At 50.6% G+C, this 25945-nt stretch overlaps 2 protein-coding genes across 4 annotated transcripts; one reads left to right on the forward strand and one right to left on the reverse strand.

The window, feature by feature from the left end:
• Positions 1 to 480: 480 nt before the first annotated feature.
• On the reverse strand, positions 481 to 20789 carry VPS16 (VPS16 core subunit of CORVET and HOPS complexes). 2 transcript variants are annotated; one of them, XM_070485661.1, is made up of 24 exons: positions 20608 to 20789; positions 7280 to 7368; positions 6658 to 6755; positions 6439 to 6567; positions 6214 to 6358; positions 5974 to 6089; positions 5747 to 5869; positions 5561 to 5616; positions 5117 to 5206; positions 4920 to 5014; positions 4690 to 4766; positions 4081 to 4212; positions 3856 to 3983; positions 3685 to 3723; positions 3383 to 3491; positions 3095 to 3229; positions 2892 to 3000; positions 2703 to 2800; positions 2510 to 2617; positions 2111 to 2188; positions 1850 to 2019; positions 1672 to 1768; positions 871 to 974; positions 481 to 755 (listed from the first exon to the last, which is right to left on the reverse strand). In XM_070485661.1, exons 1-24 carry the CDS (start codon positions 20658 to 20660, stop codon positions 611 to 613), a joined length of 2523 nt encoding a protein of 840 aa, XP_070341762.1. In that variant the 5' UTR covers positions 20661 to 20789; the 3' UTR covers positions 481 to 610. The 2 variants fall into 2 exon arrangements, with proteins under 2 accessions (XP_070341762.1, XP_070341763.1); XM_070485662.1 differs by having other exon boundaries at positions 3685 to 3720; positions 20608 to 20788.
• PCED1A (PC-esterase domain containing 1A) lies at positions 20737 to 25877 on the forward strand. Of its 2 annotated transcripts, none has more exons than XM_070485663.1 (8): positions 20737 to 21221; positions 21519 to 21660; positions 22183 to 22262; positions 22371 to 22609; positions 22711 to 22861; positions 22980 to 23226; positions 24899 to 25174; positions 25492 to 25877. In XM_070485663.1, the coding sequence occupies exons 2-8, from the start codon at positions 21537 to 21539 to the stop codon at positions 25737 to 25739; spliced, it is 1365 nt and encodes a 454-aa protein (XP_070341764.1). In that variant the 5' UTR covers positions 20737 to 21221; positions 21519 to 21536; the 3' UTR covers positions 25740 to 25877. The 2 variants fall into 2 exon arrangements, with proteins under 2 accessions (XP_070341764.1, XP_070341765.1); XM_070485664.1 differs by having other exon boundaries at positions 20749 to 21221; positions 22711 to 22801.
• The last annotated feature ends 68 nt before the right edge of the window (positions 25878 to 25945 follow it).

Genomic DNA, 25945 nt, shown 5'->3' on the forward strand with positions numbered 1-25945 from the left:
TGTCACCACAGCAGTCAAGGAGCAGCTCTAAGACCCTCAAATACCCAACCTGGTTTCAAATCCGTTTTGCTACATACTCGCTGTTACCAAACCTCCCTGTGTCCTCAATTTCCTCTTCTGTAAAATGGAATGATGTTACCTATCTCACAGGGCTGTGATGTGCAGTAAATGAAATAGCAATGGTTGTGTGTGTGTTGTGTATGTGTGTGTGTGTGTGTGATGCTTTATGGTTTTCAGTGCGGTTCTTGATGAGCTGGTGCTTACTAAGTTTTGTGCCATCTCTCTCCATGATCTTCCTAGGGGGCTGTGAGCTTGAGAGGGCTTTCCTTAGTAACTGTGCAGAGGGGCAGGTCTCCTGTAAATGTCACTGGATAAACTTCCCCTCCAGCCCCAACATACTTTTCTTTTTTGCCAAGGTGTCTGGATGGTTCTGCCTCCAGCTTGCTTTCACTTAAGCTGGACTGCATAAGACAAGCACTCTAAAATGTTCCAACTTTATTTACAACCAGACCCCACCCTAGCTCCTCGGCTTTGCTCTGAGGGAGGAGCTGGAAGAGCAGAGACACTTTTGCCAAGCCCAGGGCTCAGGGAGATGTGCAGGGTGGGCCCCTCACTTCTTCTGGGCTTGTGCCCTGGCCCGCTGAATCTTGTCGGCTGTGGCCCCATCTGTGGCTCCGGTGCAGTGGGACAGGACAAGGCTCAGCTCTGCCTCATTCCGGTGCTCAATGGCCACGTCTGCAGCCTGAGCCACATCCCTGCGGTTCGAGCAGGAGGGGAGACGATGTTGGGCTGCCTAAGGGCTCAAATCCTGCCCCTCATCAGCTCAGTGGCTCAGCCACCCAGCACCCACAGGGCTCTCAGCTGACGCACCCAACAAGAAGCAAGGCTTTGACTTTCTGTTCAGGACCCACGCGGGAGGTGTACTTCTTGGCCTCATATTTGTTGTGTTGCTTCATGCAGATCTCCACAAAGGGCTTATGAAAGGGGGTGGGGGAGGAGAAGATAAGGCAGAGCCCTCTTGTCCTCTCACTCACAAGCAAAAGCCCAATGGACACATCGTCCCTATATATTTTATATACCTGTTAGTATGTATAATCCTGCCCCACCCCACCCTGACACACACATACAACAGTTGTGATCTCAACTTTCTCAGGGCAGAAACGACTATATCAAGGATCTGTTAGAGCCTTGAGACCAATTATTTCCATGTGTCCACTCCACCATCCACTGCCACCCCCTCACAACTGGTGCTTCCTGCCCTTTCAGGGCCTGCATTTTCTCTCATTGCCCTTATCCCACCTACCCACACACCTCTGAACTGCCTGCCACAGAAAGCAAACCTCCTCAATAACCTCCACTGCCTCGCAGATGTGCCCTCCTTGTCCCCCCTTCTTACCCCCACTCAACTACATTTCCTCAGGCGCATGGCCCTGAGGCCCTCCTTGGGGAGATCAGCTCATGCTCCTTCCTCCCAACATTTTCAGGCAGATTCGGGCCCATTATCTCATGTACTTGGCCCACGAACATGCATACCCAGGAGGCAACCACTAACTACATGGGATAGCTGAACAGGTGTAAGAACGGGCCACCTTGTCTATTCTGGGCCTGGGCCTCTCCCCAGGACTACTCTCCTGGGGGTGGGATAGGGTGGATGGAAGGCCCCTGCCTCACCAGGTAGCCGATGGGTGATTTCTTGCTCTTAGAAAACTTCTCTAGCTCCTCCCAGTCTTCCAGATCTGCCAGGGCAGTCAGCTTCAGCCACCAGAGCCTGTGAGAAAGCTGGGCTTGGAGGTGTTGCAGGAGGGGCAGGTGGTCCCAGGACCTCCATGCAGTCCAGGCCCTCACCCACCTCTTGTCAGGGATGCGGAAGTCACGTGCCAGCTGCTCTGCACGTTTGTTGTGGCCACCAAGGATGAGGGTGGTGACCGTGTCATGTAGAGACAGGTCTAGGAACCGGCCCCCTAGTTCGTCTTCGAGGCGTCGCTGCAGCCGTAGGAGCCTCATTTGATCCTCTGTGGCCTGGGGACAGAGATGAGGCAGGATGGGGATGAGAGGGACAAGGAGGGAAGACAGAGAGGAGAGGAGGTTCTCAGAAAAGGGTAGGCCAAACCTTGGCTGCAAACTCATTCTTGGCTTTGTAGAAGGCGTCAGCAGCTGTCTGCAGGGCTGCGACTCGCCCCTCAATACGCTACAAGGGCAAGAAGGAAGCCTGAGCTCACAGCACAAAGGACCTCAGCCCTCCCCACCCAGGCTACAGTTTTCTCCCCAATCTCTGTGCCCAGGGTCACCAGGACCAGCCTTACCCATTGGGTACATGGCTCTGGTGTCCCTAGTGGGAAGACTAGCTCCTCTGCGACAAACCCCCATCCTGGCCTCACATCTTCCCAGACTCTCCCTCAACAGTGAGGACTAGATGGGGTGAGCACCAAATGTGAGGCCTAGTCTCCTGGAGAAAGAACCAGACCAGCAGCCCAGGCCCTGGGCCCCACCCGCTCTATAGACATCAGACCTCCTCTGCAGCGTAGCTGGCTCGGATGTGGAAGCTGCCCAGCTCCTGGTGGTTGTCATCCTGATTGTAAAGGTCCTTCAGCGTCTCTAGCTCCTGATACTTACAGAACTGGGGCCACAGGCAGGTAGTCAGTGAGCCAGGCCAAGTCAGGGGCTCAGGAGGCTCTGCCCCCACCTCTGCCCACCGCACACACCTGCCGGTACAAACTCAGGGCCATGGGCTGGTTCCGAAGAGTCATGAAAAAATCTCCTCGGTTCAGCTCATTCTTCAGGTGCAGCAACACAGTGAACACTGTGGGATGATGAGGTGGGACAGGGACTTCAGCTCAGCCCCTCACTCAGCCCAGGGGCCCCAGACTTGCCCTCACCCAAACCTTGCTCACCCAGGTCAGTATCCCCACTCTCAATGGCCTTGCTCAGTGCCAGTTTGCTCCTCTTCATCTTTAGGAGAAGGGGTACCTGCTCCCCAGAGCGTGGCTCATACTCCAGCAGCTGTGGCGTGGGAAGGAAGGCACAGAGAGAAGGAGCTGGCCTGGGGGCCTCTAATAGCCACATCAGAGTGTCTGGGGAGGGCTGGCACCCACACCTTGATGGCCAGCTCTGTGCGGCCGCAGCCATAGGCTCGCGCAGCAATGTCAGAGTAAGAGACACCAGGCGTGTCCCCCAGCTTCTGGTTAATGGCCCGAGCAACATCCTCGTCAGACACGTCCTTCTGTTGCACCTGCAGAGAGAGAGGGGTGTCACACACCTGGATCTCACCCCTCAGGGGCCCTCAATCAGGACCCACCTCTTCAGCTCTGTACTTTATATTTCCTACACCTCACCAGGGCCTGGAATCCCCTAAATGCCCTTGCACTCCATCCTACATCTTCACCTTGTAGCAGGCCCAGTGGGCCAGAATCCTGCTGACACCCTGCACTTCAGGAAGGCGCAGGTACTCGCATATCTGGATGGCTAGTGGGTAAAGCCTCCGCAATACAAGCCTGCAGGCAAGGAGGATAAAGGGTACAGGGGTGAGGTGAGCAGAAAGAGAGAGCAGAGTGGCCTCAGACTGTAACTTAGACCTCCTAGGTCCCAGAGAAATGGGTCAGGGGCAGTGACCACAATAGCCCACCAGCAGCTGTAATGCCCGCCCACCCACAGGCCTCCTCCCAGCACCCCTTGGGCTTGTTGTACCTGTCCAGCAGCACCTGGATGGTGAGCTGCTTGTATCTGCATTTTACTCGGTTAAGGATCCAGCTGGGGAATAACCCTATTTGCCAAAGACCTTCAGGTGGCATCTCCAGCCCCTTCCCCGTCCCCTGCCACCCCTGGCTGTAAACACCCTTCCAGCACGCTTGGGGATACTGGCTATAGGTGAGGGGGATCCCAATGTGGTAGTCCCGAACGGCATTGAGGACACGCAGGTCCTGACACATGCGCACGAAGCTGTCGGGTGGAAATCTGTCGAGGAAACACTTTCCGAAGGAGGCCGCCTGAGAAGAGCCAGAGGGCAAGAGAAGAGAGCTTCCCCCACTGCCAGTCCACCCATGCCCAGTGTCCCCTCCCTCCAGCCCTGCCATCCAGGCCAACCCTGAGCAGACTCTTCTGCATGTCTGGCCGGTGTTCATGTCCTGCGGCCTCGATGCACTGCTGCACGGCCTGGGTCAGCTGCCCCAGCTCCTGGATCTCCCGCAGGTACTCATCTGCCTTTTGGCTCTCTTTCTGGGGTGTGGGGGGAGTTCCAAAGACAGGGCGTCATGACAGAGAACACCCCCACATCTGGCCCCCAGCCCTTCTGGGCTATGGTTCAAATGGGCTGGTTTGGAGGGGCTGCAGAGGCTTGCACCCAAACCTCTTCAGCCCACTCAGGCCACCCCAGGTGCCCACACTCCCCCCTTATCAGCCCACAGTTGCCTGCGAGGGGCCCTGAGACCTCTCAATAGTAGCCCTGACTTGTGCCTGGGCTGGGGATAGTGGGGACTCCCCCTCCCCATCACGACATGGAGGACACCATGTCCCTTCAGTCCAACTGAGCCAGCCCTCCCCAGCCCAGCCTAGTGTCCTGCCTGGATCCCTCTCTTGACAGGTGGCACCTCACTGTGCCCACCCATGCCCAGGCAGGGGCAGGGGACTGGGCCAATCAGGGGAAGGAGAAGGAGGAGAGCATCCTGGGGCCCAAGAAGCAGCCCAGGGCTTTACCTCATACTCCTTCTGGGCTTCCAACAGCAGTGCTCCAGGGGCCATTGAAGCAATTTTGAAGATCTCCTCACTGGCCACTGTGGGAGGGAGTTAGTGAGTAGGGGATGGGGGCAGGGAACCCCCAGCCCTGCCTCAGTGCCCTGATCCTGCTCTGGAGCACTGGCCCAGGGCAGCTGTGGTGCTGAGGAGCCTGTGCCCTGGGTCACGTGGTGCCCTTGTGAGGACCTCACCTGGAACCTCATGCAGGAACTCATGGGTGCTGCGGGAGAAGATGCGGACCCCATCCAGCTCAGGCACCAGGTAGGAGTCTTCATCTAGCACAAACCTGATCTTGGTCAAGGTTCCCAAAAGCAGCAGAGATGGGGCAGGGCAGGTGACCCCCTCCGCCCTCCCCCTCCTACCCCTCCAGGCAGCCCTCAAAGGATACTGGATGCTCTCGGGTGCATCGCCCACCACCATTAGCCGCCTCTCCCAGGCCACCACAACGGCTCTCTCCTTGCTGCGAGGACGGCTGCACCTGTCGGCAGCACCACACACACACATATGTCTGGGACACTCACAGGATACCGGGCCCACGGCCATGTCTCCCACATCACTGCTTAGATTGCTTTGCCTCAGGACAGCCCTGCACATGCTTGCTGCCACTTATCCCATTCCTCTGACTGACTTGTCTGCTTCCCTCACCCTGTGCTCTCAGCTCTTGGGGCATCTGGGGCCCACAGTGGGGTAGGGGTTTCCCTCAAGTGTGCACTGGTAGAGAAGATAAGATGCAAGCTCTACTTGGCTTAGCCAGCAGACAGGATGAATCTAGGTGTCCCAAGAAACAAGACTACGTCTACCGCCACTCCAAGCATAACACCCCCATCCTCACCAGACCATCTGCTTCGGCGGGGCCCGGATGTTGCAGTTGAACTCACACAGCTTCTCCTGAAAGGGTGCAGGGAATGTCATGGCCCTGTCTTAGCAATCACCAGTCTGGTTGAAAAGCCCTTCCCCTACCCTCAAAAGATCTTCCCTGGACAAGGACTGGTGCCGCCATATTGTCCTGGGATCACACCTTGAGTGATGCTGTCCCCATCCAGATGTAGCCCGTGTCTGTGAAGAGCGCCAGGTGTCGGTAGGTGAAGGAGACAGCCATCTGCAAGAAGCTGCTCACTCCTGGGGCCAGGCCAGGGGGCGTCTAGGGCAGGGCCACAGAGGACACCAGAGACACTGACTTCTCAGAGCCTCCCTATTGCCTCCTCCAGCCCCCTCACCCATTTCACTCCCACTCAGGGCTCTCACCACTGAGGAGCAGGCTGCATGGTCCAGGAGGTAAAGATCGGGCCCCACAGCCAGAAGAATGTGTGCCACTCGGTCCTGGCACAGTGTGGTCCAGCATGAGGGTGCACTCTGCAGACCTGTGGTCAGGAAAGAAGACAACCTCAGGATGACCAGAGCCCAGAGCTTCTGCTTCTGTTGGTCCCATGGTCTGGAGGCACATCTGTGGGCAGTGAATGCTGTCTCAGGGGTGTCAGGACTCACCTGGCACCTCTGGCATCCTACGGAGTTTGAGGTCACCCACATTGGCACTGAGGGTGAAGCGGTGGGCCCCTGTGAGAATGGCCACCCCAGAACCAAACTCAGTATGGAAGATCCGGGCATCTAGAACCCGGTTCTGGAGCACCTCCTGAGGAGAAGGGCCATGAGTTGAGCGAACCAGGGGGTCACAGACTCTATCCCCCTTCCCCAGGCCCCTGTGGCCCCTACATTGCCCATGCTGAAGTGTCTCCGGAAGTCACCATGAAGCCCGTAAACCAGTACTACACCGTCTTCCTGCACACAGAGCAGCTCCTCCTCAGCTGACCAGCCCAGGGACACCACAGGCCCACTCTTCCACTGCAGAGGAGAAGGAGGTTCCTGAAGCTGTCCTTGGGACACAGAAACCCTGCCCAGCCCCCAGCCCCAGGGCAGGTCTGGGCTGCTCACCAGCAGACTGGCCAGAGGCATACCGGAAGCAGAGTAGATCTCGAGAACCGGCCGTACACTGGCAGCCTTCTCCTTCCGCCAGGGGTTCCTCAGCAGTGCTGCAGTTTGAGAAGAGACCTTCTGATCTAGCTCCACCAGGTCCACCCCATGTGAAGCAGGCCTTATGAACTAGCTCCTCAGGCCCACCTCATATGAAGCAAGCCTCATGAGAACCAGAATTAAAAACATCTCAGGGGGCTGGCCCCGTGGCAGAGTGGTTAAGTTCATGCGCTCCACTTCGGTGGCCCAGGGTTTTGCCGGTTTGGATCCTGGGCGCAGACATGCACCACTCATCAAGCCATGCTGAGGCGGCATCCCACACAGTAGAACTAGAAGGACCCACAACTAGAATATACAACTATGTACTGGGGGGCTTTGGGGAGAAGAAGAAAAGAGAAAAAAAAAAAAAGATTGGCAACAGATGTTAGCTCAGGGCTGATCTTTAAAAAAAAAAAGGATTTCAGTAGGGTGGAGAGGGTGGCATATGCCAGCAAGAACAACCCAACAGCAAGGTCCCCAGGAATCAAGGACCCTGAGTTCATCCCATGGTCCCAGAGCATGAGGTGGTAAAGGGATAACATACCAATGGGGCCCCCATAGGGCGCAGCGGCCACCAGGCAGTCCCTGAGTTCCTCCTTCAGGTCCCAGTCCATGCTGTACAGCTCGTATTTCCTGCCCATACAGAGTAAACAGACATTAGCCTCCTCGTGGACCTGTATTTGGATGGAGCCAGCCCCAGAGGACCCCCTAAAGCCTCTACAGGGCAGTCAAGGAGGCCTCCCCCCAGAGGCGGGGAGGAGGGCGTTGACTAGAAACAGCTAGGCCGACAGATCACATGCAACCTTAGGGATAGCAGGTGAGGGAGCAGAGGGTGTTGGCAGGGAAGGATGTGGTTCTTGGGGCAAGTGTCCAAGGACGGCAGGAGCTCCTGGGACAGGCAGGCTGTATAGCCAATATCCAGGGCACAAACTGAGGTAGGACTAGGGTGGGGTGGCTGGCTTGGGCCTGCATTAGGAGGACATAAGACCCTCTGAGAGGGTCTTTCAGGGTAGGCAGCCTTTCTTCTAGTTCTAGTACTTAACACCAAATCAGGTTGTGGGCTGTATACCCAAGGGTCTAGCTCAACACTTGTTGATAATGAACTTAGTTCTAGAGGTACTGAGTTAGCAGGGCCTGAAAGAAACCAAGAGCAGCTCTTCAGTGTGTCCAGAGCTGGGGAGAGAGTCTTGGGTTGGAGATGTCAAACTGTGAATGCTTGGCTCACAGGAAGTAACTGAAACCACAAGCCGGCATGAGATGACTGCAATCTGAGATGTGCATGGATCACCGAGGATGGAGCAGGAGGCTGAGGCATGCCATTGTTTGATGGTGGGAGGTGGGGAAAAGGGGACAGAGAAGGAGTGATCACTATTCCAGGACACCAAGAGAAGACAGTGTTGAAGAAGGAGAGTGTTTTGGCTAATATCATTTCAAGAGCCTTCTCATTAAAGATCAGAAAGATGACCACCGCTACCTTCTATTTGACATTCTTCTTGGGGTTCTAGCCAAAATAATTTCAGAAAAAAATAAAGAGAGGCTTCTATTTTGGAGAAAGAGTGAGATTGCTACTATTTACAAATAATCAGATTGTCTACTTAGAAAATCCAAAGCAGTCTATGGAACAATGAATAAAAGAGCTTAGTAGTGTGATGAACCAAAATCATATCTGCCATCCCAACTAATTTTCTATAACATAGAAAGAACCAGTTAGAAATATAACTTTAAAAAGATCCTAATCATGATAGCAATAAAACTATAAAATCCCCAAGAATGGACCTAATAAAAATTTTTACAAAATCAAATCAAAGTTTACTCAATGATACAGAAGACATGGAGAAATATTCCAAAATGACCTATAAATGCACAAGAATTCCAATAAAAATCACCCTCAATGTTTTGGTGGGGAGGGAAGCACAAACTGATTCTCCATTTCATCTGGGGAAAAGAAAAAAGACCATCTGAAAGAGAAAATACTGGAAAATATTTAAGAACATTTTGAAAATATGAGAACACATATATATCAGATATCAAATACACTTAAAACTAAAATTAATTAAAACTTGTTTTGGCACAGGAAGATGCAAACATGGATCAGTGGAGAACAGAATCCAGAAAAGACCTGGGAATTGAGCTTGTAACAAAGATGGCATTTCAAATTGGTGCAAATTGATACTTGAAATGAGACAATGGGCCATATGGGAAGAATCACAAGAAACAATATTTCATTACTTAATCTCTACAACAAAATATTTTCCAGATGGAATTCAAGATCTGAATGTTAAAAAATATGAAGCCACATCAGAAAAAATTTTGGCTATTTTAACGATCTCAAAGTAGAGACAATTTCTATGCGTGATATAAAACCCAGAAGTCACAAAGAAAAAGAGCAACAAACGGGTCTAAATAAAAATTAAGAATTTCTGGTTACTTCTACATAAAGGGGGGTAAAAACAATACATATTTATACTTGCTTCTATTTGAAAAGAGAAACTCTGGAGAGACTTATAAGAATCTAATAACAGTGCTTACTTGTAGGTGAAGGGTGCAGTCAGTTAAAGAGGGACAGGAGTGGGAATGAGACCTTGAGTTTTTAAACCATATTAATGGTTATTTATTAAAACAATTGAAAATTTAAAGATTAACTAATTCATGTATTAAATACTTGTTTGCATAATACAAATACATAATATGTGATATAATACAAATCTAATATATAATATGTATTAGATAATTAACTAATTAATGTATTAAAAAATTTTATGCATTAAAAAAAATTCACCAAAAACAAACTAGGAAGACAAACTATGAAAAGGGAAAAAAAATGTTTGTGACTCATGTGAAAAAGGGATATTTTCCTTAAAAACACAAAAGGCTCTAAATAGTTTTAAAAAATAAAATAAATGGTCAAGGGCTATAGCATACTACTTTATGTGAAAAAAAATTTTTTTTTTTGAGGAAGATTAGCCCTGAGCTAACTGCTGCCAATCTTCCTCTTTTTTCTGAGGAAGACTGGCCCTGAGCTAACACATGCGCCCATCTTCCTCCACTTTATATGTGGGATGCCTGCCACAGCATGGCTTGCCAAGCGGTGCCACGTAACTGCTGTGCCACTGGGCTGGCCCTATGTGAAAATATTTAAAAACTAAACATAAAAATCTTGAAAAAAAAAAAACTATTTAAAAGTCTTTCTGAGGAAGACACAAAACCCAGAAATTATCAAGGAAAAGACTGATAGGTTTTACTGTATAAAAATTTAAAATCTATGCACTAAAAATTAACACACAAAATAAAAGCCAAGTGATCATTGGAGAAAATCTTTGTAACATTTGTAACAAAGGGTTACCAGGGAGAACATGTAAAGAGCTCCTTTACAAATCAACAGAAACAACACAAAAGAAAAACAGTCAAAGGATATGAATAGACATACCTAACGACTAGGTAAATATGAAATAAGAATTATTTTTTATGTTTTGGCCTTCTGAATGGCAAAAATTAAGAGGCTAATAACATCCAATATTGGTGAAGATGTGGAAAAACAAACACTTTCATACATTAGTGGGAGTATAAATTGGTCTGGCTGTTACGGAAGACAATGAACTGCTATCTATCCACCTTTTAAAGGTGTACACCCTCTGACTTAGCCACTTCCTTCCAAGAGTGTAACTTATAAAACTGCTTGCACAAGTGCACAAAGGTGTGAATACACTGCAGCCCTATTTAAAATAGTTCAAAAAAATCCTGGAAAAAATCTCCTTAAATGTCCATCAAAATGGGACTGGTTAAATAAACTATGGTAGGCCCATTCTGGGGAATATTATGTGGCCATTAATAAGGTGACTCTATGTATATTGACATGAAATGATCTCAAGATATATTGTTAAGTTAAAAAAGCTGCAGCTCAATATGAACCATATGAACCCATTTCTGTAATACGAAAACTGAGCACATTTTTGACAAGCATATTTATAGATAATCACGTGTGTAAATACACAGAAAAACACCCAGAGACACTAAGCTGCACCAAGTCAGAGACTGTGGTTACCTTTGAAGAGGGTGGTCAATCAGGGAGAGCTGTAGGGGGACTGCCAACTTTTAGGCTGTATACTTTTGTATTATTTGAGTTTTTATAACCCCATACGCATTTCTTTTGATATTTTGCTCCTCAAATCATTGGATGAAAATCTGATAGGAAAACAGTCACACGGACCTAGCCAGTTGTCAATTCATTGCCGCTCAGCTCCAAATTCAGCATTCCTTTAAGCATTTCTCCTTCACAGTGAGAGTGATGTTAAGCTTTCTCAGTAGAGGGCACTGGAGGGACGCTGCATGAGGAAGGGGCTCTCCTGCTGCTTCCAGCCAGGCACAGCCAGCTAGCAGCCAGGCTGTGAGGACATCTGGTGGTGCTCTGCCTCAGTCAGGCAGCAACCTCCAAGGCTCTCCCAGACTGGCATCACCTTCCCACGGCTCCCTGGACAGACACCACATTCTTGGCCTCTTGCCCATGCCAGGCCCCACTTCCTCTGCATGCCAAGATGCCTCCCCACTGGCTACCCTACCTGCGCCCTTGAGTGTTTCCACTGACCCCACTCTACATACCCATGTCACTGATTGTGGCTCACCTTATAGACACCGTGGGCTCCAGGGTGCCTGCCTGAACCAGCTCCCCCACTAACCCTGCACCCCCACACCCCTCGTCACCAGTTGCAGCTCACCTTTGCCCCTCTACGCTCTGAATCCCAGGGGGTTGCTTCTTGCTTGTCCAGCAACAGTGTACCAGCTGGCAAACCAGTGAACTTCTCTGCCATCCAGTGGGCTGCAACTGTATTTTCTCCAATAAGGTCTGAACCCCAGCCTGGGGAAGGGTCCCCCTTCCTAGTTTCTAGTTCTTGGGTATTCTCCCTCAGCCATAGGCTACCATATAAAATTTTCTTATATCTTATAGTTACTCTTTTATCACAGTTTAATAATTCTTTTTTTTTTTTTAGGAAGATTAGCCCTGAACTAACTACCGCCAATCCTCCCCTTTTTGCTGAGGAAGACCGGCCCTGAGCTAACATCCATGCCCATCTTCCTCTACTTTATATGTGGGATGCCTACCATAGCATGGCTTGTCAAGTGGTGCCATGTCTGCACCCAGGATCTGAACTGGTGAACCCTGGGCCACCGAAGCAGAACGTGTGCACTTAACCGCTGTGCCAGCAGGCCAGCCCCAATTAATAATTCTTTATATTTATTAAACTTTACTAGTTTAAGTCTCCTGACTGGACCTAGACTGACATAGACTTGGTGCAGGGAGTGGTCCCAGGAGATAGACCCCCTAAAGATGAGCTCTGGGGATTGGTTTGGTCGTGTGCTTGGGCTTGAGAGCAGTATTGAGCTCCCTGCCAATGGGAAACGGATGCTAGTAACCAAGTGAATGCAGTGGCATCACAATTAACCAAGTCTGCAGTTTACTGTGGTGAAATGCCAAGTTGAACATGTGCATCGAGAGTGACTTTGGTGCATGATGATTATAAGGGCTGTGGTGTAGATGGATTATTCTGAGTGCACTTGAAAATTTGCAAAGAGAAAATGACAAGCTTGGGTCCATTAACTTTCAGTGCAAGTCATGGTCTAAGAAGCAGAAAGCTTCTATAACAGCCCTAAAAGAATCTCTTATTTCTTGTAGCCACACAGCTGCTACTGCTGAAAATCAAATGCAAAAGTGAACTGTGCGGGCTGTTAAATTATGACAGTTGAATTCACTAACGCACCATTTCTCATGTGAAAATTAGGGTACTGTTCAAGAAAGAATGGGATCCTGAAACAGAAGGGGGATATCTGGTTAGACCCAGATGAAACTGACAATCTTGAACCCCCAAGTCATTCTCAGCCTTCCTTACCAGTGGAAGTAGCTCGCCCTCCTGTGTCCACCTACAGGTGGTGGGTGTCCGAGATTAGCCTTCCTCTGCTTGCAAACCCTGTGATGACCTCACTTAGGGTAGATGTCTTGAATGCCTCCCTCCCCAGGGCTGACCTGGCTAACACTACAGCTGAGTGGCTAATCTGCCAACAGCAGAGACCAATACATGGTCCCAAATGGCACCATTCCCAGAATCCCAGAAGACCAGTCTGCAAGTTGATTATATTGGACCTCTTTCATCATGGAGGGGGCAAAGATTTGTTCTCACTGGAATACACACATATTCTGGATGTGGATTTGTCTTTCCTGTCTGTAATGCCTTTGCCAGCACCCACTATCTGTGGACTTCTGCCTTATTTACCTTTGTGGCATTCTGCAAAGCAGTGCATCTAATCAAGGACCTCATTTCACAGCAAAGGAAGTACAGCAGTGGGTTCAGGTCCATAGAATCAACTGGTCTTACCATATACTCCATCAGCCAGAAGTGGCTGGCCTAAATTTACTGACAACTCAGTTATAGTGCCAACTGGGAGACAGTATCCTAGAAGGATGGGGTTCTATCTTATAAGACGTAGCTTATGCTCGTCATCAGAGACCATCATATGGTATTGTCTCCTCCATAGTCAGAATACATGGGACCACGAATCAAAGGGTGGGAGTGGGAGTGGCTCCTCACTATTACATCTAATGACTCTCTTACAAAAATGTTGCTTCCAGTTACAGTAACTTTGAGATCTATTGGTTTGGAGAGCTTAGTCTTCAAGGGGAGAATGTTTCCACCAGGGGACACAACAATGGGTTCACTGAATTGGAAAATAAGAGTGCCACCTTGCCATTTTAGGCTCCTTATGCCACTGAACCAAGAGGCATAAGAAAATGGGGTTAATTTACTGGCTGAAGTGAACATCCTGATTACCAAAGGGAAATCGAGTTGCTGCTACACAATGGAGGCAAGGAGGACTACGTCTGAAACCCAGGGGATCCTCTGAGGCACCTCCTAGTACTTCCATGTCCAACAGTAAAGGTTAATGAAAAACTACAGCAACCAAAAAAAGCTGTAAGACTCAGGAATGAAGGCTTGAGTCACTCCACTATGTAAGGAACCCAGAGCAGTGCAGGTTCTGGCTAAGGGCAAGGAGATATGAGATGGGCAGGTGAAGAAGGAAACCACAGATATCAACTATGATCTCGTGACCAGTTACAGAAATGAAGGTTGTAGACACTTTGCATATTTCCTCTATGCTTGTTATATGCATGTGTTTATAAGTATATATTAGTCATCATCTTCTCTCTCCTTCTTCTCATCTTTATTTTATACACAAATTACCAGACATTAACTTTACAATTTAATTTTTAGGTAACATGGGGCCAGCCCGGTGGCGCAGTGGTTAAGTTCGCACGTTCAGCTTCTTGGCAGCCCAGGGTTCGCTGGTTCGGATCCCGGTGTGGACATGGCACTGCTTGGTGTGCCATGCTGTGGTAGGCGTCCCACATATAAAGTAGAGGAAGATGGGCACGGATGTTAGCTCAGGGTCAGACTTCCTCAGCAAAAAAAAAAGAGGACTGGCAGTAGTTAGCTCAGGGCTAACCTTCCTCAAAAAAAAATAAATTTAAAAATAATAATAATAATAATTTTTAGGTAACAGAATACTCAATGGGACTGTGGCTCAGTTTGAAGAGTAATTAATACAGTGGTGGATACAATGACTGTTAAGACTGTGTCTTCTCATTTTGGGAGAGTAATTTACTTGTAAGAAGGATAGGGCTATCTTGTTAAGCAGAAATATAGACTTATTTTGTTGTTGCAAGGGAGTTCAAAAGCGTGTCGCCGGGGCCGGCCCTGTGGCCAAGTGGTTGAGTTCACGCGCTCTGCTTCGGCAGCCCAGGGTTTCGCCGGTTCAGATTCTGGGCACGGACACAGTACTGTTCATCAGGCCATGCTGAGGCGGCGTCCCACATGCCACAGGTAGAAGGACTCACAACTAAAAATATACAACTACGTACCGGGGGCTTTGGCGTGAAAAAGGAAAAATTAAGTCTTTTTTTTTTTTTGGAGGAAGATCAGCCCTGAGCTAACATCTGCCAATCCTCCTCTTTTTGCTGAGGAATGCTGGCCCTGAGCTAACATCCACGCCGATCTTCCTCTACTTTACATGTGGGACGCCTGCCACAGCATGGCTTGACAAGCAGTGCCATGTCTGCACCCGGGATCGGAACGGGCCAACCCTGGGCTGCTGAAGCGGAATGTGTGCACTTAACCGCTGCACCACTTGGACCGGCCCCAGGAAAAGTAAAGTCTTTTAAAAAAAAAAAAAGTGTGTAGCCAAGTAGCCAAAGAGTGCCAGTATCAATTTTTGCCTCCCAGCTCCAAATTCACCCTTCGATACATGCTACACAGTGAGCCGGATGTTAAGCTTTTTTGGTAGAAGGCGCTGCAGGGACACTGCAGGAGGAAGGGGCTCTCTAGCTGTTTCCAGCAACTGCAAAGTCAGTCAGCAGTGTGGGTATGAGGACACCTGGTGGTGGTCTGCCTCAACCAACTGCCTAGCACACACAATCCCCTGGTGACTTCACAGCCTTGGCCTCAGACTGGTGTCCATCTTCCCACAGCTCTCTCCACACAGACACTGCACGCACCAAGTCTCCTGTCCACACTGGTGCTCCCACTCCCTGTGCAAGCCCACGAACCTGACCACCAGCTGTGGCTCACCTGTGCCCCATTTATGCCCTAGAGGGCTGCTTCCTTCTTGCCCAGTGACTGTGGACCAGCTCTGGCCCAGGCAAACCAGCAAACTTCTCTGTCATCCAGTGGGCTGCAACTACATCTTCTCCAGCTTGGGGAGAGTACCCCCCTTCCAAGGTTGTCCTCTCTTGGGTACTCTCCTCAGCCCCTGAGGAGGACAGTTTTATTTTATCTTATAGTTACTTTATCATGGTTTAATAGTTCTTTATATTAAACTTCCCCTGTTTAATCACTGTATAGTTTCTGTTTCCTGCTTAGACTCATACTGATGTAACCAGTGTAGCACTCCACAGACTACTTTCTTCTCACAAATGGGTAAAAAATATGACTTTACAATGGAGGATGTGGCCACCAGCATCTGAACCCACTGGTCCACCTCAACTTCCCTCACAGCAGACAGCCTGATACACTGATGCCTCCAGATATGAGGCAGCACAAACAGCATCATCTACAAACTGTTTCCACCAAAAATACTCAACCTGAATCTAATCCAGCCTTTAGGTCTAAGACAGTTTCAGGAAACACAGGCTTCGATACAGAAAAAAGTTTAAAGGCACCACAAGAAAGCAAAGGGACAAATCTAGAAGTGACTTGGTCTCTTGAACAAGCCAATGTCATGAAAACAAAGGGTAGGGGTGGGGTGGGGATAATAATGTTCACGTTTACAAGAGGCTTAATCAAGAGAGGTAAGCAAACAAGTAATTCTTATTTGGATCTTGATTTGAACAAACCAGATATAAAAAAGACAATTTGAAGACAACTGCGCAAGTCTGAATAAGGGCTGGCTGTCATTTTAATGTTAATTTTGTTAGGTGTGAAATAGAGTATTTTTAGAGGAAACTGTGGGTTTTTTTTTAAGGTAATGCACATTGAAGTTATGTCTGTAGTCTACTTTAAAATACAACAGAAAAAGTATTTGATTGAAAAGATAGGTCTGGAGTTTGTTTTTAAACAGTCCCCAAAAAGTGTGTGTGTATTGGGAAGATGGGGAAGAGATGAAATGAGAACGGCAAACTGTTGATATTTGTTGAAGCTGGGTGATGAATACACGGATGTTCACTAAATTACTAAGATTTTTTAACTTCTAAAAGAGTTGAAGCAAATATCACAACACAGTAACATCAAGCCTAAATAATGGCTATGAGGGTGCTCATTCTACTCTTTTACTTTGTTGTACACTTGAAAATTTTCAAAGTAAAAGGTTAAATACAATTTCCAAGAAAAAAGGGGGGTTTACTCTATCCAATGCTCCAGGGAGTCAAGCTCAGATGAGGCCTGAGCTGTGTCCACTGCAGTAATGAGATATCACTGAGAACAGGGCAGGCAGACCAGAGTAGTGCTCAGTGGGAAGAGAGAAAATGGAAGTAAGTATAGACAGCAGTTTTCAGACACTTGCAGGGGGCAGAGAAAGACGGGACAAGGAGAAGGGACCTATTTATTTTTTGAATAGAGAAGTTTATTTATTTATTTACTTTTTGAGGAAGATTAGCCCTGAGCTAACATCCACTGCCAATCCTCCTCTTTTTGCTGAAGAAGACTGGCCCTGAGCTAACATCCATGCCCATCTTCCTCTACTTTATATGTGGGACGCCTACCACAGCATAGCTTGCCACGTGGTGCCATGTCCGCACCCAGGATCCGGAACCAGCGAAACCCTGGCTGCCGGAGCAGAATGTGCGAACTTAACCGCTGCGCCACCGGGATAGCCCCTCAACCTCTCTTCTAAGAAGAGTTTCAGGAATATATAATGTATCTTCAGTCTCCTTTCTTTCACCATAAGGGACGTTTCTAAAGTACCTGAAACAATGTGTTCAAAACCCAGCTCACCTCTTCTCCACCAAACTCACTCTTCCTTTCTCATTATCTTAAGCCAAAAACCAAGTCATCCTCCATTCCTTGCTCTTCTTCCTCCCTACCAAATGCAACCCATCACAATCTCCTTCAATTTTACCTCCTAAATCTCTCTCAGACCGGTCTCTTCCTCTCCATGCCCACCATTACCCGCTCAGTACTCACCACCATCAACTTCTCCCTAGTCTGGTCCACCAGCCTCCAAACCAGTCTTCCTTGCTTCCATTCTTGCTTGCCCCTTCTGACTTGTCCCCCCATGGCCTCCAGAAGGAATTAAAAAGACACACACATCTACAAATCCAATCACATCAATCCTGTCATTAAGGCTTCCCATTGTTCTTCAAATAAAGGTGGTCTTCAAGGCCCTGCAGGGTGTGGCCCCCAAGGCCTAGAAGAAAGGCATCAACCTGACCTCTTGTCCTGCCCCTGCTGCCTGTGGCACTGCAGCCACACTGGCTCTGTTTCAGTCACTGAGAGTGTCCCAGTCTTTCCTGCCTCAGGACCTTTGTTTATGCTCTTCCCCATCCCACTCCCTGCATCTAAGTTTACTCATCCCCTGGATGGGGTATTACTATCTCCTTCAGAGAGTCTTCTTTACCTCCAACCTCCCAGTCTGTTAAATGCTCTCTTAGGACCCTATACCCCTCCTTTATAATGATTATGATTAAACAAATCCTGAGTCATTAGTGGTTATCAACTGTCTCCCCTGCTGGCTATAAGCTCTATAATGGCAGACAGGGTTCACATCTTTTTATTGGTCAATACACACTCAGCTTGGCAAAGGGTTGGGCAAAATTAATTAATGGGATTAGCCCAAGCTGGGTTTTTAGGATAAAAATGGCTAAAATTCTGGAGCACCATAAGAACTAGTCATGATTTCCTCTCCTTGCCTTCCCAAATTCAGTGAGGTTTCCAGAACGTTACTTCCAAGGCAAACAATCTTATTCTATAGATAGGGGTTCAAAATGTAACGTCTGCGACCTGCTTATCATTCATTCACTTACTGGAACATGTATTATGTCCTGATAGAAGGCTATACACAAATACAAATAAAACTAAGTATCTGCACTCAAAACATTTCCACTCTGGTGGAGAAGCTGGAACACACTATTATATTTCCCCGTTTTAAAAAAAAAATCTTATGCTTTAGCAGCACACATTGTAGAAAAGGACTGGGTTCAAGTCCTGGCTTCACCACTTTCTAGCTGTGTAACCTGGTCACCTAACCTCTCTGTGCCCAGTTTCCTCATCAGTAAGATGGGGCTAACGATGTCTACCTCATGGGGTTGTAAGACTTAAGTTAAAATACATAAAGTATTTAGCACAGTGTCTAGTGCATAGAAAGGCTCAACTCTGTTAGCAAAAATAACATATCCTCCACAGCAAGGCTTAGAGCTCTCCTCCTTTCTGGCAGTACAGCACGATAAGGGTATGCTAGCCACACAAGTCATGTCTATGGCATGTGCTCAACACTTACATTCATTTAAAATTTTACCAGTGTTATCAACAAAACTAAGACTTCATATGATAAGCAGGAGCCCTGTGGTAATGAGGTCAGCATCTTTAGTACTCTCTGATTTAGCAAGCCTGTGCAGGCAACATGTATTTTAAAAAGTAATATGAGTTAATATTTTAAAAAGTGTATGCTACGCATGTAAACAAAATTACATGGCTACTTTAGTCAACAGCCATCCCTTCTCCACAAAAAGAGTTGAAATCACTGTTATTCTCTACTACCTTTACTGATTTTTAACTACATTTTTGCAATTTTTCCACATTGTATATGCATGTTTATAAGAGAGAAGAATTATAAATAAACACCAAGTGCAATAGATCTCTAAGAGCTACCACAAGGCATTCGTCCACCTTAGGAGTGTTTTTTTTTTGAGGAAGATTAGCTCTAAGCTAACATCTGCCACCAACCCTCCTCTTTTTTGCTGAGGAGGATTGGCAAGATTGGCCTTGCAGTAATATTTGTGCCCATCTTCCTCTACTTTATATGTGGGACACCTGCCACAGGATGGCTTGATGAGCAGTGTGTAGGTCCACGCCGGGGATCCGAACCAGCAAACCCCGGGCTGCCAAAGCAGAGAGCATGAACTCAACCGCTGCGCCACTGGGCGGCCCCCACCTTGGGAGTATTAAGGGCTGACATTTTCTGTATCAAAAATTACATCGAAAAGTTCTAATATGTGAGTAAGAATGGTATACAGTTTCTCTAACACAAATGGGAGTCTTTTATTGAAATCAGACCTGAACGTGATGTCTTTGTGATCTTCAGTTGCAATCAATAAAGTATTTTTAAAAAGCTTTACTGGGCAACTACCACATAGCAGGCACTGTTCTAAATAGGTATTGGCGATAAAGAGATACAAGAAACATAGTCTCAGCACTCAAAGAAATCTATACAAATATTGCCTTCCTGTGCCATACATAACAGACCCCAGCACCGGGACCTGTGAGTCCCAAATGCAAGTCAGCTGACTCTCCTGGGGTTGGACCAGGGAAGGTTTCAGAAAGAACCCTTGAACTAAGTCCTGAAGGATGAGCAGGAATTCTCCAGTGAGATAGAGAAGTGGCAGTGCCCAGAGAGGGAATTGCATGCAGACTGGTGCAAACACAAGGAGCTATAATACATCATGGTGTGTTGGGGCCTGTAATTCTGTGCAACTGGAGCACAAGATTTGGGCAGGAGAGGGGCAGGTCAAATTGGAGAGACATAGAAACTGATTTATAGTTGTTTATAGATGTTCCACGAGAAGGAGTTTGTACTTTATCCTATAAAGAACGGAAGCCATTGAAAAATCCTAATCAGGGTAATGATGTGATCGGTTTACACTTGAGAAAGATTAGTGATGTAGCAGGCGACCACTCCCATGAGAGGGCTGCGCCTAGCTGGCAGTCCTCCCTCGCGCTGACCCTGGGTTCACTGACGACTCCCCCCTTCTCCCAGCCGTGGTCAGCACTGTTACCCGGCCCGCCGCGGGATCCCGCCGCCCTCGGAGTGCCCCTGTGTTCTGACTTTAGCAGCGCTTCCCGGCAGGAGACTGGGCACTCGCTGTCACCCGTGGGCGCCTCCCTCAACGTGACCCGAGCATCCTTCCGGGGACTGAAAGACCTGGGCTTCAGCGTTGGGCTCCGCTCCTACTTGTGTGACTACAGTGTTGCCTCAGTTTCCTTCTGTGGAGGAGGGGAAGGCCCGGCTTCCTCCCCACAGGCGGCTGTGCGTTAAGTGGTAGACGCCGGGGCAGAGCCGGCGAGGGGCGGACCCCAAGCCAGCGGTGACAGGGGCGCGCGCCGCCGGCTCCACCCGGAGACCGGAGGCGGCAGGTGAGGCGGGTAAGCTGGGCCGTGGGCGGGCGGGCGGGTTGCTCACCGGTAAAAGGCGGAGTCCCCGAGGGGATTCCAGTTCGCCGTGTAGCAGTCCATGGCTGGTGCGGGCGGCGGCTGGGCAGCGCTGAGGGGACACCCGCCTAGCGGGCTCCAGGCCGGAACTTCCGCTTCCGCCCGTCCGGGTCACGTGGCGAGGCCGCCGCCGCGGCCATCACCACTGTGGGCAGCTGCGTTCAGCCGCCGCCGCGCCCCCGCCCACACCCGGGCCGCGTGCCCGCCCGGGTGGGCCCGGCCCTGGCTGCTGGCCCCCGCGGCGGCCACCCCCGCCAACTTCCTCTTCCCCTCGGGCGTTGGGCGTCGCGCAGGGCGGGACATGGGTGACCGGAAGTGGGAACTGTGAGCGTCTCTGCCCGGGGCGCCCAGGCCCGAGGCGCCGTCGGGGCCGCCGCGACGCACGCATGGAGAGGGCTGGGCGCCGGGCTGCGCACCCACGGCTAACCGGGACGCACGGGCTCTGCGGGGCGTGGGCTGTGCAGAACGGAGCGGCCTCCCAGGGCACGGGAACATGAGACTAGGCCCGGAGCCCGCCGCGGGCGAGGCGCGTGGGGCGCAGGCTTGCCCTGGTCGCGGGTGAACAACGCGGAGCCCCGGGAATCGGTAATTCGCGCGAGCGGGTGCGCGCATGCGCGGGAGGGCGGCGGGCACGTGGCGGGGCCGCGCGGGAAGCGCCTCCATGCCCTGGAGGCCTGCGGGCGGGGCGACCCCTGCCACTGGTGCCAAGTGTGACTGAGGCCGGCGCCAACATGGGCCCCAGTCTGCCGCTGCCACCTTGTCCCTGTAGCCCTCAGCAGCCCGGGAGGACCCGGCGCAAGTCTGATTTATCCTGGGGCCGTCCCTCGGGCGGACCTGCCCTGAGTCCCCGCCCTCGCGCAGCTTAGTAGCCTCTCCCTGCAGCCCGTCGTTGCTTGCGGCATGGTCTTCTGTTTGGAAAACGAAGAGCCCCGCCGCCCGCTGCGAAGCACCATGGTCCACTTCCAGGCTTCGGAAGTCCAGCAGCTGCTACACAACAAGTTCGTGGTCATCTTGGGAGACTCAAGTGAGTGCCCCTCTAGGATCACACTTCCTAGTCCTGCGTTTGCAGCCTGTTGTCTACATCTAGACCCTTTGTCTCCATGTCAGACCTCCTCTCTGATCCCTAGTCTGTTCCAGTCCAGTAGGTTTTATTTTTGTTTTTCCCCACGCACCTGCCACAGGTGTCCTGACAGACGTAGCCTGTCAAGCTCTTTACCCCATCCTTGCTCAGCATTTTTCTCCCTGACTGTCCCCCATAATTTCCCTCATGGGAGCGCTGGTCTGTCCCCCTGGGTGATTTGGCAGGCTTACCTCTGCCACGTGATCTTGGGTCACCTTCTAATAAGTTAGAGGGTGGTGCACAGCTAGAGGGAATGGAGGCAGTGCCAGGACTTCTTAACCTCATCTTTTCTGCTGCCTCGAAGTCAACACTCCACAGAGGTGGTGTTGGGCAACCCCTGCCCTGGGAAGATGGGAGGCCTGGGCTTGGGAGGAGCTGGGGTGGGGTGAGGCCTGCCTCAGCCTCAGGATCTCTGTCTCCTTGCAGTCCAGCGGGCTGTGTACAAGGACCTGGTGCTCTTGCTCCAGAAAGACTCACTTCTCACAGCCGCCCAGCTGAAGGCCAAGGTGAGGGAAGCTTGGCAGCCCTGACAGTGGTGGGAGGGCGCAGACCCTGGCCTGGCAGGGTCCTCCTCCCTGGCATGGGTCTGACCAGCTGGGGTGGGGGGTGGGCAGGGGGAGCTGAGCTTTGAACAGGACCAGCTGGTGGCTGGGGGTCAGCTGGGTGAGCTGCACAACGGGACACAGTATCGGGAAGTCCGCCAGTTCTGCTCGGGTTCTGGCCACCACCTTGTGCGCTTCTACTTCCTCACCCGCGTTTACTCCGAGTACCTCGAGGACGTCCTGGAAGAACTGACATGTGGGCCTGCCCCGGACCTGGTGATCATCAACTCCTGTCTCTGGGATCTCTCCAGGTTGGGGGCTGGGGTAGAGGGAAACACTGGTTGGGGGTGGAGCTACGGCTCAGAGGCCATCTACCCCTGTGCTCTCACCCACCCTGTGTGCTGCCCAACAGGTATGGCCGCTGCTCAATGGAGAGCTACCGAGAGAACCTGGAGCGGGTGTTTGTGCGCATGGACCAAGTGTTGCCAGACTCCTGCCTGCTGGTGTGGAACATGGCAATGCCCCTGGGGGAGCGTGTCACTGGGGGTTTCCTTCTGCCAGAGGCAAGTGACCGGGGGCCTCTCAGGATCGGGGAGGAGGCAGCTGACTGGTAGATACAGGACTCTCCCTCCCGACCCTGCTTCATTCTGCGGCTCTTAGATACTGCACTTTCTCACTCAGCTCCAGTCCCTGGCGGGCTCTCTGCGGCGGGATGTGGTTGAAGGGAACTTCTATAGTGCTACGCTGGCTGGGGACCACTTCTATGATGTCCTGGACCTCCATTTTCATTTCCGGCATGCAGTACAGCACCGTCACAGGGACGGTATCCACTGGGACCAGCACGCCCACCGCCACCTCTCACAGTTGCTTCTGACTCATGTGGCCGATGCCTGGGGTGTGGAGCTGCCCAAGCGTGACTATCCCCCTGGTGAGCCCTACCACACAGGGGGAGGATAGTGATACAGAGGGGGCCCTCCGAGCACAGGGCTCAGAAAGAGAACAGAACAAGTACTCAGGGGGAGTAGAGGCCCCTTAAAGGACTGTTGTGGCCCCTGAGTGCTCCTTCCTCATCCCCTGGGGAAGGTGAGATCACAGGAGCGGTATTCCAGTCCAAGTTTGGGTTCTTTATGGTCTAGCCATGTAGTCAATTCTGTGTACATGAGTGAGCTTAGACAAGTGTTGAGCACGTGAGGCAGCATGTCAAAAGCTGTTCACTTCTACCCTATAGGTAAACAGGGAAGAAATGAGGGTGCTTTTAGGTAGGCACGGATGTGGGGAGTAGAAAGACAGAAATGGAGGAAGGACGATCCAGGCAGTGTGGCAGAAGCAAAGAAGCCCCTTGGCTGTGCTCTCAGTTCCTGCCTCCTCACAAAGTGGGTGTTGTGGCTGATTGTCTACTTCCCCACTGGGTCATGTTCTCAAAGGGCAAAGTTCCCACCTCACTTGTTGAGAGCTTACCCCTTTTTGACCCCAGTGTCTAGCACAACTGCTGTGTACATAACACCTACAGGATAGTGTTTGTTGAATCAGAGACACAAGTCACGTTACAAGGCTGTTTGTAGCAGCACTAGAGGGTGTGGGGACACAGAAAGGCCAGGGATGTCCTAGAAGTGGACTTCTGGGACTCGGTAGCCAGGAGTTGGAGCTTCATGGAGGTGAATTAGGACTTTGATTATATAATGGTCCAATTTCCTTGTTTTTTAGATGAGAGAACTGATCCCCAGCAAAGGAAGGGATGCTCTAAAGGTTGTTAAGGCTAGTTCATGGTGGCTCAGGTCTTCTGAATCCAGTTTGGAGCTACAGGAGTAGGGACATCAAAACAAAGCGTTGGGTGGGAGGATGAGTTGGTGACTTTGGTGGAAATGTGGACTAGATTTGGAGTGAGTGGTGCCTACAGAGAGATGGAAGCTGAGGGTGTGAGTGTGAACCATGCAGGAGAGAGCAGAACAATGGCCACGTTTTTGAATTGAAGGGAAGAGGGGCTGATGGAGGAAACAAAAGGAGATGAGGGTAGATGCACCTTCAGGGAGGACAGAGGCTGTTGGCCGTGTTAGGAAGAAAGGAGTTTGTTAAATTTGCCAAAAAGTGGTTACGTTTTAGTAGGAAAGGTGTTGAAGAAGTGGGGTGGGGTTAAAAGAGGCACTGAGCAGTTGATGGGGGAAGGGAAACTAAGCAAAATACTCTGGAAGTTTGGAAGGAGCAGAGGACTACTGGGAGAAGGGAGCAACAGGATTTTTATGTTTTTAAGAGAAGACTTACTAAGGTTACTTATCTGTCTGTGAGGAGAAGTTGGGAGAAGACACAGCGTAAGACAGAGGATCTGGGCGTACAAAGGGAGAAGGCTCTGGAGGGAAGCATGAGGTCAGAACAAAGGCAGATCCGTGACTTGAGAAAGGCAAGAAAGAAGGAACACACCCTGGGCGAGGCCTGAAATGGAGAGAATGAGGAAAACCGGCTAGAAAGCAGGCAAATGAGAGGGTGCTCCCGCCTGGTGGTCCTGTTCTCCGAGAGGAGCTAGTAGAGGTTTAGAAGTGTGGACAGCCAGAGTTCAGGGTGGCCTGGCTCCCCAGGCCTACCTAAGACAACCATCCCATTCCTAGACCCATGGATTGAGGACTGGCCAGAGCCGGATCATCTGTTCCAGGGGAACCAGGGGCAGCCCCCAGACTTCGGGGAGCAGCTGGCCTTGCCCCCACCCCCGCCCTCTCCTTTGCCCCCTCCCATGCCTTTTCCCTACCCTCTTCCTCAGCCCTCCCCACCTCCTCTGTTCCCACCCCTGCCCCAGGATGCCACTTTTTTCCCAGGCCAACCCTTTCCACCCCCTCAGTTCTTCAATTATAATCCAACGGAAGACTTCTCGATGCCACCCCACTTAGGTAGGTGCCTCCTCAGCCTGCCCTTACACCCCCCCAGCCTAACCTCCTGTGCCCAGGTGGGCTGAGAGGAGTTGGGTAGCCCTTGTGCCCCCCCAGTGTTGGGTTCAGTCACAGCTGAGTCTGGAGCAGCATCTATAGACTCGTTAATCAACTCATTGATTGTCATAATTTCCTGGTTCGGAGGTAGGGGAAGTGGTATTGCCATTTTGCAGATGGGGAAGTGCAGAGAAACACGTTGGAGGACCAGAGCTGCCTGAAGGGAGAGTTGGCCCACCCTGGCCAGAAGTCCACTCTGATAATGACTGGTTCTTTTGTAGGATGCGGCCCTGGAGTGAACTTTGTGCCTGGCCCCCTGCCACCTCCAGGCCCAGGCGCTATCCCCCATGGTCATCACTGGGGCCCAGTGGTCCACCGGGGGATGCCACGCTGTGTTCCCAACAGCCCCTACCATGTGCCGAGGATGGGGGGGCCCTGCAGGCAGCGGCTCAGACACTCAGACAGACTGATCCACACATACAAACTGGACAGACGGCTTCCTGCCCATTCGGGGACATGGCCTGGGTAAACTGGATCTTGGGCTGGGGCTGGATGTACCAATGGCCCTGCAGGGCCTGCTTGCCACCCCAGGTACTGGGCCAGGATGTCTGCTGTGCCTGGCATTGTTCTTGTCCATTGCTGTCACCAATAAAGGCATGGAAGAACAGAGTGGCATTTTCCTGTGTGAGGGAGTGGGTCTCCCAAACCATAATCTTAAGATTTGGGAGAGGCTGC

This window comes from Equus asinus, chromosome 15 (assembly GCF_041296235.1).
Source record: "Equus asinus isolate D_3611 breed Donkey chromosome 15, EquAss-T2T_v2, whole genome shotgun sequence".
Taxonomy (NCBI): domain Eukaryota; kingdom Metazoa; phylum Chordata; class Mammalia; order Perissodactyla; family Equidae; genus Equus; species Equus asinus.

What these genes read in the sequence shown, in the direction of transcription:
- VPS16 (XM_070485661.1), bottom strand. Translation starts at nt 20,660, where the DNA reads ATGGACTGCTACACGGCGAACTGGAATCCCCTCGGGGACTCCGCCTTT. An exon ending in GGGGACTCCGCCTTTTACCG is followed by an intron (nt 7,369 to 20,607) that starts GTGAGCAACCCG and finishes CTGTATGGGCAG; the next exon opens with GAAATACGAGCTGTACAGCA. An exon ending in ATGCAGCCTGCTCCTCAGTG is followed by an intron (nt 5,870 to 5,973) that starts GTGAGAGCCCTG and finishes GCCCTGCCCTAG; the next exon opens with ACGCCCCCTGGCCTGGCCCC.
- PCED1A (XM_070485663.1), top strand. Translation starts at nt 21,537, where the DNA reads ATGGTCTTCTGTTTGGAAAACGAAGAGCCCCGCCGCCCGCTGCGAAGC. An exon ending in TGTCTCTGGGATCTCTCCAG is followed by an intron (nt 22,610 to 22,710) that starts GTTGGGGGCTGG and finishes GCTGCCCAACAG; the next exon opens with GTATGGCCGCTGCTCAATGG. An exon ending in CTCGATGCCACCCCACTTAG is followed by an intron (nt 25,175 to 25,491) that starts GTAGGTGCCTCC and finishes GTTCTTTTGTAG; the next exon opens with GATGCGGCCCTGGAGTGAAC.